General features: G+C 42.5%; 1 protein-coding gene across 1 annotated transcript; it reads left to right on the forward strand.

The window, feature by feature from the left end:
• The first annotated feature begins 862 nt into the window (after positions 1-862).
• Positions 863-10,459, forward strand: LOC118781999 (E3 ubiquitin-protein ligase Siah1). Its single transcript, XM_036535194.1, has 3 exons — positions 863-976; positions 7,919-7,974; positions 8,746-10,459. Exons 2-3 carry the CDS (start codon positions 7,965-7,967, stop codon positions 9,594-9,596), a joined length of 861 nt encoding a protein of 286 aa, XP_036391087.1. The 5' UTR covers positions 863-976; positions 7,919-7,964; the 3' UTR covers positions 9,597-10,459.
• The last annotated feature ends 2,762 nt before the right edge of the window (positions 10,460-13,221 follow it).

Here is a 13,221-nt window from a genome sequence, read left to right on the forward strand (position 1 = left end):
GTCCAGGCAACTAATACTAAATAATGTATCAGGTGTTGATCACTTTTGCAAGAGGTTTGTGAACTCCACAGCACTTTATTATCAATTGAAATCTTGGTTTGTATTACCAACCTCCTCCTTGCTGAAAGAGACAGCATGTTACCAAAGGGTACTCCAGCCTGCTGTTACAGATAAATTATGACCAAATCGTGAGACCAAAACTGAAGATTGTGTCATTGTGTGCCCTGAGTCAGCTTCTCTGGACAAACCATTCAGTAACAGGCTGTCACACATAATCAGGTTGTTCTGCCCATTACATTGTTACCCATTCAGTAACTCACTGCCTGTTACATTGTTACAGTCACTAACTCACTGCATGTTACCTTGTTTCTCTGTCCCTAACTTACTGCTCAGTATACTTGTATTTAAGTGGTGATATTTCTCTCAGTTTAGGGGCAAGGATGTGGTTTAAAGACCTCTGCTGGGCACTGATTAGTCAGAAAGAAAATGATCCCTGCAGACTATCTCTGAAAGAATAGGAAGGAAAGAAATGCTCGACTGTCAACCCACCCCTTACCCCTTCTTCTGCTAATAACTGAGGACAAACATAACTCACCTATGGTCTTGTCATTTGGTTTACTATTGCAATGGGTATTTCACTCGTTTCTGAAACATAATGGTGCATTAAACCATCGTTTACCTTGTAACAAGACAAAGTGATGATTGACGGTGCTGTCGGTGTGTTCATATCTAATGGATATAGCGTTGGGTGGTTTCTACGAAAGCGAGCGCGTTCTGGTTTCACATTTCCGAAAGCGCGTGCCACTGGAACGAAAGCGCGCTCCAGCCGAAAAGTATTTAAACAACAGCGTGTGCGCGCCCGAGGCCGGCGTCAATGTGGAAACCGAAGCATAAAAACCGACGGCTCTGTAGGGTAAAATACCTGGTGGATTGTTTCACGATAATCGAGGAAAACAGGAAATAACCTTACTCTGAGGTAAGCAGTCGATCCTGGATGACATCGCCGTGGAACACACGCGTGAAAAAGTGCAGTTTTGCTTTTGTTCCTGTTGGAACATCAGCGTTAGCATGCAAGCTAACTAGCTTTTAGCTGCCTGTCCAGTTAAACAGAGACCGATCCTCACAGAAAAGCTTAACATTGTGTATATATGTAAAACCAAGGAGGAGGGTATCTAGAGGCTAAATTATCTGGGTTTCATCATGTTTGTGGGGCGGTGAGTGTTTAATGTATACCCTTCAGACAGTGATTCGGCTTGTGTTTGGAGGAGGCCGGTGTCTGTAGCGCAGTGGTGGTGTCTGACAGGAGGCTGAGATACAAACTGTATCACAGCTCTGTGGTTGCAGAGGCTCTGTGTGTTAATGTCAACAGTGTTAAGCTGTCCTGCTGTAGTCAGACTGCACAATAAAGTTGTGTTGTGGTATAATGCTGTGGTAGCTGTCGTATATCGCTGCTAGCTGAGCTGTCTGTGCCGCGGGGGGGAGGAGGGGGTCGCGGCCTAGCTGCCTGCTGAGCCAGTGCTTTCACTAGCCTAGAAATATTTTACTCGGCCTGTTTTGTAATTGTGGATCAAGGTTTGCACAACGACGCTGCTTGTCGATAGTGTGCTAATGAGCGAATGAGAACAAGGCGAAAGACATCAGCATTTGAAACACCTAGGGCTGTAATCCAAAGCTTTGTATGCAGCGAACCAGACCTGGAGCTAGCCAGGTAAACCGTCATGGTGTCATACAGTTATGTTAGCTAGCTAGCTACATGTAACTGAGAGGGAACTCTGTGTGCTCCGTAGGTACTGTGTTACGCCCCATTCCGGCGGGGATGTGTAGGTGTTGTGTGGTCACTGCCAACATGGCGGAGTAGGTCAGGTTGTTGCGGTTCAAGGCGTTCAAGTCTACAGACACGACTATAAATAATACCCAGCTATCATGACTTCACCCTAGCCGAGGCGGGGCCAGTCGCATGTTGCAGTTGTCTGCTTGTACCCTTAACCGATGAAGGCTGTTTCATTCTTGTTACATGAGAACTATGTAAAGGAAGCGTAAAATGTGGTTAGTTGTTTTTAAGGTAACGTTATAACCCCTTTCAGGTAAATTCTGTGATATGACCTTGAACAGCGCTGTTTATGTAGGTGCATTAACGTAATATTGTGAAGCTGCCACATGAAATGTCGAGATTATAACTATGTCTCACCTAACATGAATTTAGCAATTTTGTTAATCAAAGAAACTTAAATCGATGAACTGCAAATACTGCACATTTGTGTAATAAGTGCTGACAGTTATAAGTTGACAGTGAAGCACAGTTAATAAACGCATGTGCACTAACAATAAAAAGATGTGATTATTAGCATCGCAGGAAATGAGAATGCTCCTCAAACTTTGGGTGAAGGTGTACACAGCCTGCCTTTGCGGTGCCATTTCCCCAGTTCTGTGAGACTGATACTACTGTGGTGCTGTTCTGCCCCTTTGGCCATTGTTATTACATAAAAGAGAAACATTAAGTTTGTTTGCAGGTCATAGTAAACGGTCTGATGTGGGAAACTACTTTTATTTTCAACTTTCAATTAGGATTAAGTTTTATGATGTTGTTATTAATAATGCTGACAAAATTGGTACACATATACCTACATGTTCCAAATCAAGAATAAACACTACATATACATTATATTTAAGTACAAGAAACAGCAAGTATTTAAAATTTAATTTGTTAAGCAGATGTTCTTCCTTAAAGTTAGTTCATGCAAAAGAAATAAACATAGGCTGATAATTACAAGAATATAATTGTAACTGTTGTGGTTTTTCATCAGGGATATTTAGTTGACCTTATTTACTGGGGGTGTCACCATTGTAGACACAGTTGTATTAAGTAAGGTGTAACCTTAGCATTACAGTTTATATAATGCTGAAATGTACAACAGTTTGCCAGGGAAATTTGCCTTCTTGAACATACATCTGAAGTTATGGTAATAAACTGTAATTAATTTATATTCCTGGTCTTTCTTCAAGCCTGTGATTGTACATTCATTCAGTTCACCAATTCAGGGAGAAAGCAAATGCTGTATTTAGTTAGATATGCAGCCCCTATTGCATTTTATATCCTTGCTACATTTTCCATTTAACGTTATAGTCACACTGGTCTGCATGACCAGATGGATGAACCACAATTAAATCACACGAGAAGTATAATTAACTGTAAACACTCAGTTGTAGTAATAGATGGGTGAGAATGACTTAGATTCATTGTGGTTTTCTCTGTGACCAATGTATGTTTCATGTATGTCTTTCTTTGACTTGTCAGAAACTGTACATGTAGGACATTGGCTCTGACTGTTTGGTTCTGCCATAAAAGTGTCAGTTCATTCAGTGGACAAAGACCTGTGTCATGCATATGTTGTCCATGTTTTTGACCTACATTCAAGAAAAGGGTTTTCAATAAGTACAATATGAGCCTTTTACAGCACATGAAAATACTCTACCAAAAGCATGTTACCTTTGTTTTAGAGTAAATACAAATATAAAATATTTATTTCTGTTAACTAATAGCCTTTAACAACATGGCTACACCTCTGTTTTTCTGATGGTAAATTCTGAAATTACAAGTGTTTTAATGCCTAGTTTGAGTGACTGTTGATTGTTACAAGTGTTGTCTGGGTTGCTGGAAGCAGTATGTGAAGCCTTGACTGTGGCATAATTGCACCAGGATGCTAATTAAAATGATCAAAACTGAGACAGTTTTTGTACATTTTTAGTCTACTGTATTTCCTTTTCCTGTCTCCAGCAGAAGATGTTATTAACCTTATTGGAGGTAGAGTTACACTCTTTTTAAAATGTTCCTTTTTCATGTCAAACAATATGCTGAAGATGTTGATGAATTGTAATGCTAAGTCAGTTTGAATGTAATATGATTGATTTTTACTGTGTGTGTAAAATGACCTTGTACATGACCATGTAAGTTTAACTTTTTCACCACTCTGATTTAATCTAGCAGCCAATGCATGACACTGGTCAGATGCCACCTTGTACTAGTTACATTCTGTAATTTCAGTGACATGGTATTTTGTTTAGGTTTTCTTTTTTTAAATAAGTGATACTTAGTTTCTTTTTCATAGTGAGTAGCAGTATTATTGTGGCAAGTAAGTCTGGACATGGAGTGGGTGCTGATGATTACTGCAGTTTTGTCCTCGGTAGGGATTGGCTTTCACGGGGCGGGTATGCGAGTTTCTGTCCAGCAGTGATGGGAGTTCAGGCTGTTGGCAGGTTGAGACTGCAAGAAAGCTGTCCTAATGAGGTGGGCTGCATCTTTCTGCACCAAGTAGGGGAATTGAGTCATTACAGAAATTAAGTGATATGATAAACCAAACAGGTTAGCAGATTGGTGTCTCTGTTGCCACCAAACTAGTCTCACAGGAATCTGTTGAGATTAGGGCTGCAATTAACAACTATTTTGATAGTTGAATAATCTATCGATTATTGAAACAAATACTTGACTATTCAGATTATGAAATGCACAATTACTGTGGCTCTTATTTATCTATCAGCTTTTAAATTTAGCTTGAGGTTGTTTTAGGCATATGCTAACTAACAATAACGACAATAAAGATGAGAACTTCATTCAAAAATACGTCTTTTAATGAATGGTTACTAGGACTAATTCAGTGAGGGCAGTTGCTTGCTGGAGAGTACAAGTCTGCTTCCTTTGAAGAAAGCCATCCATGGTAGCATTACGAGATCCAACAAACCCATAACTCTTTCGAATTAATCCAAATGCAACCCAAACTGGGCACACACGCATAGACATGAGTTGTAGAAATCTTTCACGATTTAGAAAGTATCAAATTCTCTGGTGTTCTCTAAACTTATGCACTCCATCTATATCTCCAGCTATAAACATCATCATGACAACGATGCAGCATTTAAATAGAGAATTTCTAAATAGCAGATGGCTGTGGTTTAACATTGTAAAGTTAGGGCACATTTGGAATGCGAACAGGATCATTGTGAATAATAGGTTATTATTTGCTACATTGTATGCTCAATGTCATTAATAATTTATTGATCAAGAGAAAATGTATTTAAAAAAAAAAGACGTTACAGCTCATAACGTGAAGTAACATGGCTTTTAGCATTAACATTAGCTATGCTAGCTAGCTAACTAACTTAACAAGACGAGTCTTCATCATCCAGAGAGCCAACGTGCTTGAGCATAACTGATGTGCTCCCATGCCAGGCAAGGTCAGGTCTGCAAATGCAGTTCACACCCTTTTTGGCAGAGTTAACCCTTTCACGGGTACGGTCACACCGGTGTGATTAGCCGCTTCACGCGTATGCTAGCACTGCTGCGATTAGAACATGAGATTGGAAAAATTCTAGCTAATTTTAGCTTTGAGGAAACAGCGATTTAACATTAAAAAATATAGCAAATGCGGCAGTGAAAACAATGAGAAGCTTAATAACACTAATGAAAACATAATGAACCATGTAACATAACACACGCGCTACATAGCATAAAAAATAAGTTACATGCGAAAGAGTTAAGAGTGAAATGCTGCCACACTTTTGAGGTCTTTGGTTGTGAAGGTGTTGCCATCTCTATTGTTCACTCCAGCAATGCAACGTAGCTTAGGCTACATGTCTGAGCATTCTGAGTCAGCACGAAAAACACACATGATGATGTCACCAACTAATCGACAATTAAATTTGTTGGCAACTAATTTGGTCATTGATTTTAGTCGACTGTGTCAGTTATTCATTGAACTCCTAGTTGAGATAGGTGGTGGTCCTGTCCAGTTTTGTCCAGTAGCCATTTATGACTTTCTAGGGGTCGTGATGTAACCCAGATAAATATGAGTGTGAAATCTCACAGAGGATCCTTCACTTAACACCACACAACATCCTGGGGTTGTTTTGCAACATACCACTACAATATTTCAGCGACACATCATCCTATCTACCATTCTCAGATTTTTATTCCAGGCATCCTAAACTGAATGAGAGTCTTGCTGATTATTGGATTAGACTCGATAAGGCTGCTGGCTTGGCCGAGGAAACCTGCTTGGCCAGGGCAGACACATGGAGAACATGGGTGAGGAAGTAGCGTGGATGTTTAGATGTTGCCCGGGTCCTGATCTTGTGTAGGCATTTAAAAGCAGACCAATACTTGAGTGGAACCCAAAACAAATTAGGGAGAGGATTGATGAATTTAATTGAGAACAGGGCTCCTCCAGGAAAATGCCCAGTGCATCTTAGCAAAGAACCATGCAGCTGCTTTGTAATGAAATGCAAATGAAGCCTCAGCATCAATCCAAAGTAGCAGCTTGCATCAGCAGTCCGTTTGCAGGGATCTGATCCGAGGCTGTGTGATGTCCTTGCTGAAACAGGTTTTGTACAGAGTGCAGCAGCACGGTGCCAGTACGGCTATGCCGCACTGTAGCAGACACCAGTGGAGTCTTTTAATGCAAACAGTTGTAGGGTCTGTGGTGTTAGGGGCCACACTGCTGCGTCTCATTGTATGACATGGATGTTTCAGCTGATTTGCACTTTGTGCTCCAAACCATCATGCCAAATACACCATCACCGTCCCAAAGTGGGATGGGGAAACTAAGTGACCAGTGTTTGGAGGGAGACTGTAATGCTCCCAGCGAGGCACAATTTCCTACATGATTCTTCAGATAACCTGAGAATAAGCTGTTCTCAAGCATGCACATTGTGAGACAGAGTCAGTTTGTTTTACGTGCCTAACCCTACCAGCAACAAGGTTACCCCACGTGCCGTGCTGGATAGTGGGTCCAGCATGTGCACTCGGTGAGGCAGCTGAAAAGAAGCCTACTGAGGCTGGCTTTATTGTCCTGGAAGACTATGAAGATGTTGTGATGTTATGATGGTGGGATGTGATCATGATCATGTCATGTATCATGTCACCTAAAGCTGTCCTTAAACTTGAAATGATACTTTGTGGCTATAAAGTGTGTGTCCCCATTGTGGGGCACCAGCCTGATGACCTTATAATATGCAGGAATATAATGAAACACACCTTCCTTCAATTAAAAAAAGGTTTGCGGCACCTAGCTATGATACATATTGAGTGTTTTGACAAAAATTCCTCTGGAGGCTATGGTTATGGTGCAAAACCATGGTGTAAAATAGCAGTCTCACCAAGCACAGGTCTCTGATCACAGGGTCAAAGGGGCATTACTAGAAGAAGTTGGCCAAGGTCTTATCACAAACAAGTGCAAAGGAGGGAAATGGAGGATGGCAGACAGTGTATACAGCAGTGAGTTAAAGTGACTCACATGTACAGGATCCAGAATCCTTTAACAGCTCACGAGAGAGCCATTGCATTGGAGTCTGCTGATGCATGTCACTTTCTTCCCTGTGGAGACGCATCTGATCGACCCTTTGCTTCTTCTGTCTAACAATGGTGCAGTAGAGGAGTGACTTCCTATCCAGTTTTGAAAAGGATGGTGCTGGGAACAGAATTTAGGATCGGATTAGCAGTCAGACATGTGACAAGGATAGTGGACAAAGCTGTATTGAAGATCAGAAGAGGTGGATAGTAGGTCCACTTCCCTTTTCTAGTCCTCTCCCTGTAGGGCTGCCTCTGGCCTCCTCCTCTCCCAGTAGGGCTGCCTCTGGCCTCCTCCTCTCCCTGTAGGGCTGCCTCTGGCCTCCTCCTCTCCCTGTAGGGCTGCCTCTGGCCTTGTTCCATCCTTGTTCCTTTTATCCTCACATCACTCTAATGCAGGGTTTGCTGCAGGTTTTCTGGTGTTGTATGGGGTCATCATTTTCCAAAGATGCACCTCCTTCCTGGTGGAGATGCATGTCATGCTGTATATGAGATTGACTGCAGCTTTTGTTTCTGTGGTGCACATGTATGTGTATGTGTGGGGCATTTACTATTCCTCTCTCTCACTTTATTGTATAGAGCACCCCAGATTTCAAGAGGAGAAGCCATAATTGGAAATCATCCTATGGACGAAGGCAAGATACCCATATTTAATTATTATGTGTGTTAGAGAGCTGTACATGTTCTTCCATAACTGCATGTTAGTAACCAGTGAAGAAGTTTCTGGAGTTCGGTGTCACTGTGAAGAACCTTCACTTGTTCCCCAAAACTCTTAATTGTTAATTGTTTAAATTTTTAAGGTTCTTTGAGCTTATGACCATATTTCATGTCAGGTAAATCTAACCAGTTAATTGTTTCATTGTTATTTGTCAGTTTGTAATTGCCCGCCATTGTTTAATGAACCTCAATGTTTCCCCTCAGCAGAATTGTGGTTTTAAACGGTGTCGTTCTTAAACTTTTTAAAGTGGTGGATCACTTAACCAATGGAAGATTTTCAGTTTTTTGTATGTTACTCAGATCATTGTAGCATAAGTTGAATAGTTGAATGTGTTCAATATACAGTCAAAACAAATTGAGAGCTTTTGACAAAGCCTTCTAAGATATCCTTTACTCTTATTCCTTTATGATTATTATTCCTAAGAGTGAATTTTTTACTCTAATTTCTGTTTTAAGCTCTCTGGTGAGAGTGAAACTGGCTCCTCTTCCTCTTAATTTCATTCTGTTCCTCCTGAATGGGAGAAGAATTGGTTGGATTATGCTAATGCTAATGTGTATGCTAATAGCAACAGTGCTCTTAAAGTGTACCGCATCAGCCTGTGTCAGATGTATGGCTCTGATATGTATCTGTGTATTGATTTGCTGGCCTTCTCTCTCTCTCGTCTGTCCTCACGGTTGCCATGGTGCAGATATGAGTCGCCAGACTGCCGCAGCGCTGCCCACAGGAACCTCCAAGTGCGCCCCCTCCCAGCGAGTCCCGACGCTGTCCGGCACCACGGCCTCCAACAGCGACCTGGCCAGCCTGTTCGAGTGCCCTGTGTGCTTCGACTATGTGCTGCCCCCTATCCTGCAGTGCCAGAGCGGCCACCTGGTCTGCAGCAATTGCCGGCCCAAACTCACTTGCTGCCCCACCTGCCGAGGCCCCCTGGGCTCCATACGCAACCTGGCCATGGAGAAGGTGGCCAACTCGGTGCTGTTCCCCTGCAAGTACGCCTCGTCGGGCTGCGAGGTCACGCTGCCACACACAGAGAAGGCCGAGCACGAGGAGCTGTGCGAGTTCCGGCCATACTCCTGCCCCTGTCCCGGCGCCTCCTGCAAGTGGCAGGGCTCTCTGGACGCCGTCATGCCCCACCTGATGCACCAGCACAAGTCCATCACCACGCTGCAGGGCGAGGACATTGTCTTCCTGGCCACGGACATCAACCTGCCGGGCGCCGTGGACTGGGTGATGATGCAGTCCTGCTTCGGCTTCCACTTCATGCTGGTGCTGGAGAAGCAGGAGAAGTACGACGGCCACCAGCAGTTCTTCGCCATCGTGCAGCTCATCGGCACACGCAAGCAGGCCGAGAACTTCGCCTACCGCCTGGAGCTCAACGGCCACCGTCGCCGGCTCACCTGGGAGGCCACGCCCCGCTCCATCCACGAGGGCATCGCCACGGCGATAATGAACAGTGACTGCCTGGTGTTTGACACGTCCATCGCACAGCTGTTTGCCGAGAACGGGAACCTGGGCATCAACGTCACCATCTCCATGTGCTGAGGGCTGATGGGAAGGACATGATCACACCAAGGATGGTCCTGCCGGGCCTGTCCCCGTTACACAGGAAACTCGCAGCCCAGGACAGCGGGTTTGTTGGACAGATCAAGCGCTTCTCAGCTGTCTGGGAGCCATCTACTGACTGCGCTTGGTACATTCAACAAGCCCATTCCTTGGGTTTCACTTTCCAGAAACTGATTTCCAGCTGGAGTTAGATATGTAGCTAAGGATTGTAGTAAGGATAAGTATCAGTTATCTTACAGAGGAGCACCTAACAGGACCTCAGATACTCAGAATGGACACTCACTAGTGCACATCGCCGGGGGGTGAAGATTATTTTGTAATTTGGTTTTATTTTTTCAGGTGGGAGATGCTGGAGAGATTACAGAGAATAATGATAAACAGTCAGGACGATAAAGATTCCCACATTTCAGTTTAAAGTGAAACACACTTTTATGAGAGGTCCGTTTTCTTTGTTGTTTTTTCTTCGTTGTCTGTCCCACGTCGTTACCCTGTGATAAGTGGAGGCGGTCCTGCCGCCTGAGAGGAGTCCCAATGAATTTTGTTTAAACCACTCAACACTTGCCCAAGAATGGGGCTGTTTATATAGTAATATTATTATTAATTTTATTGTTATTCTAATTATCAATTTTGTAATGCATTTTAAGAAAAAGGAAGGAAATGCTGTTGTAAAACTGTGGCTAATCTTCAGTTTGTAGATGGATTATTTTGTTCTTCAGAGATGCTGTTCTGTGTTCTTGTTTTGTACGTCCGTTTCCTCCTCAACATTGTGACAGAGCAGTGGCACAGCATGGTGCTGGCCCTGGTTTCTGTCTTCCTATACCAGTAGTTTTTATTGACATTTTAGTTTTCCATTTTATTTTTTGGTTTATTTTACTTTGTCATTAAATAAATCTATCTTTTTCATACATCATTCTTTGTCTTTTTTTACTGTTCTATTTCCAGCTGAACCGATTCTGTCACAATTTCAGGCCCAAAGGGTAAGGAAGGTGCAGTTCAAAACAGGGAGTAATTTCACTCTCCTGCTTGTACCCTACAGGGCCGATCCTACCAGGTACAGGCTCAAAGATGGGCCACAGCTCTCAGTTTGGGAAGGTGTCTGTTTGGAGTGATGGCTGTGTGCTGAGGTTGGTGTGTGTGGGTGAGTGTTGGGGTGGGTAAGTTGTCTCCTTCTTTTCTCTCTTTACAAAGTAAAAATGCTTCCAAGCCTTTTATCCTCACATCACTCTAATGCAGGGTTTGCTGCAGGTTTTCTGGTGTTGTATGGGGTCATCATTTTCCAAAGATGCACCTCCTTCCTGGTAGAGATGCATGTCATGCTAAAAGGGCAGGCATTTGCCTGGGTGCAACACTACAGGGTAATGGAAGAGGGGTATTAGTTTCTCACCCTGCCATCACTGTGAAGTTCTCCAGTCAATGCTACACAGCTGGAGTTCCTCAGAGGGAAATCTAGATTTAGATATTCTCTTTATGACATCATAGTAAATTTAACTTCAGCTGGAGGCGGAGAGTGGACACACATGACTGACAGAAGAGCCTGAGAGCATATGGTGCTTCATGTTTTTGGTTTTTGTTTCAATTTAAGAATGAAAACTGGAAACAGCTCTGGATTGTCTTGAGTCATTGTTGGAACACAGAATCCACAGCACCTCCTTCAGGCCACGCATGGCACTGCTGCTCAGACTGAACGGTAGATTGGATTCCATCAGTACAGGAATCCATCACAGGAGTTTAGAAAACTGCAGATGACATTATGTGTCCCGAACACAGGACTGGGGACACACTTTCCCTGCAGGCTTCACCTGGGCAAACTAAAGTGGGTGTTTGAGACTTCACCTGGAGAAGGTGTAATCTGGGTGTGTATTGAGACTTTTAGGGTGCATTTTATTTGCATGTAAAAGTATTGGATTACCAGAATTGCCATAGTTAAATAGTAAATGGCATATGGCAAATTTTCTTAGTTCCCCAAGATTTTTACAAAATGTCTTGATTTTTAACAATAGAGATGTCTCATAAAATTGCCTGTCAGAAAACAGATTCTCCAGTCTGCAAACTGCCTTCTGGAGTGTAGATAGGTGAAAGTTACATGCTGATAACGGAGGCAGAGTGGAGGGAGAGTGGAGGCTGGTGGCTCATGTGCAGAGCACTCCTGCTGCACAGCCATGAACACATGAACTCCCCACACATCACTGCAACATCGTGCCGAGCTTCACAATTAAAACCACAGAAACAGAAGCAATAACTAAACTTTGCATTAAATATATAAAATATGTTAAATATAATAATGAATAATCTTAGAATATTCACTAACACTGCATTCATATTCATATTACTACATATTTTTAACAGCAGCTGTGAAATCATGTGTAACAGTTTTGAGGGGGTAACTAAACCACATCTGGATAATATTTGGAGTAGTATGAAGCATCTCAGTGGAAATTTTTTTTTCCACAAAAAGAGTATTTGTAAGATTACATATCATGATACCTTATACATCTTTCACGTATTTTGCTTCATTAAAAATCAGTGTATCAAACTTGATTCCCAAACACAAGAATATTTGGTGATGTTACCATCATCAGAAAGAATCCAGACCAGAATAAAACTTCATCGAGACCACCGTGCTATATTCACAGTTTTAACTGCCACACCAGTTTGGTAATTCCATCGTAGCTAACTGCAGAAAGTAGCCATTCTCCCAGTCCTAACTGTGAGGCACAGAGGCCAAACCTCATACAGAGAGACCAGCTGTATCAGTTACGCTGACTGCCTGACTCCTGTGAACAATCAGATCCTCAGACAATTCCTGTCTCTGCTTCTTTACATCTTCCATGTCTTTCTATTTCATTCTGCCGTCAGCAGGTGCCACCGTGTTTATCCATCAGGCTGCAGAAGTCAAAATGGCCCAAGATGTAGTCATGGAAATGGTGGCTTTTAGTGTAAGCACTACATTTGTTTGAGTTTTCAGCACAAACACCCCACATGAAAGAACAACCATTCAGTATGGTGGAGACCGGAACCCAGAAAAGCGCTTGCCGAAAGGACAGGACAGCAGAAAGGAGTGTCAGAAAAGAAGAGAGGTCTGATGGGAAATCTCAATATATACAGGAGTCTTTATTCAGCACAAGAGAAGAAAGATCTCTCTAGACAGTGAGCGAAACCTGTGCTTTTCTATGCACACCTGGTAGGTGCTTCAGTTCAAGTTACAAAACCAAGAGAAAGCATGTTAATATATACAGCTGTTGACTCCAAAGTGGAAACTCTTCCAAAAAATCTTCCAAGATAAGTAAACGTTCTTACATGGGGGAAAGAGGCAAAGTTAGGGGGACAGTTCAGAACTATCCTCAGGGGCCTGTTGGAACAACAGAGACATCTGCAGAAGGAGAAAAAATGTTCTTCAGCCTAAAAATTAAGTAGGATATAATCAAATATACTTACTGTATATTATTATTATTACTGTCTTTTCCCATGGTCAAGGAATAATATTCCAGTTTTTCCTGGTTGGCTTGGGTACCCTCTGGAAAATGCACTATGGTACATGTTCAGTGCTTTGTAACCATCCTGACTAAAAATGTGCTATAACAAACAAATTTTTTGTCTCATTTTT

The sequence above is a fragment of the Megalops cyprinoides genome, chromosome 8 (genome assembly GCF_013368585.1).
Source record: "Megalops cyprinoides isolate fMegCyp1 chromosome 8, fMegCyp1.pri, whole genome shotgun sequence".
NCBI classification, from domain to species: Eukaryota; Metazoa; Chordata; class Actinopteri; order Elopiformes; family Megalopidae; genus Megalops; species Megalops cyprinoides.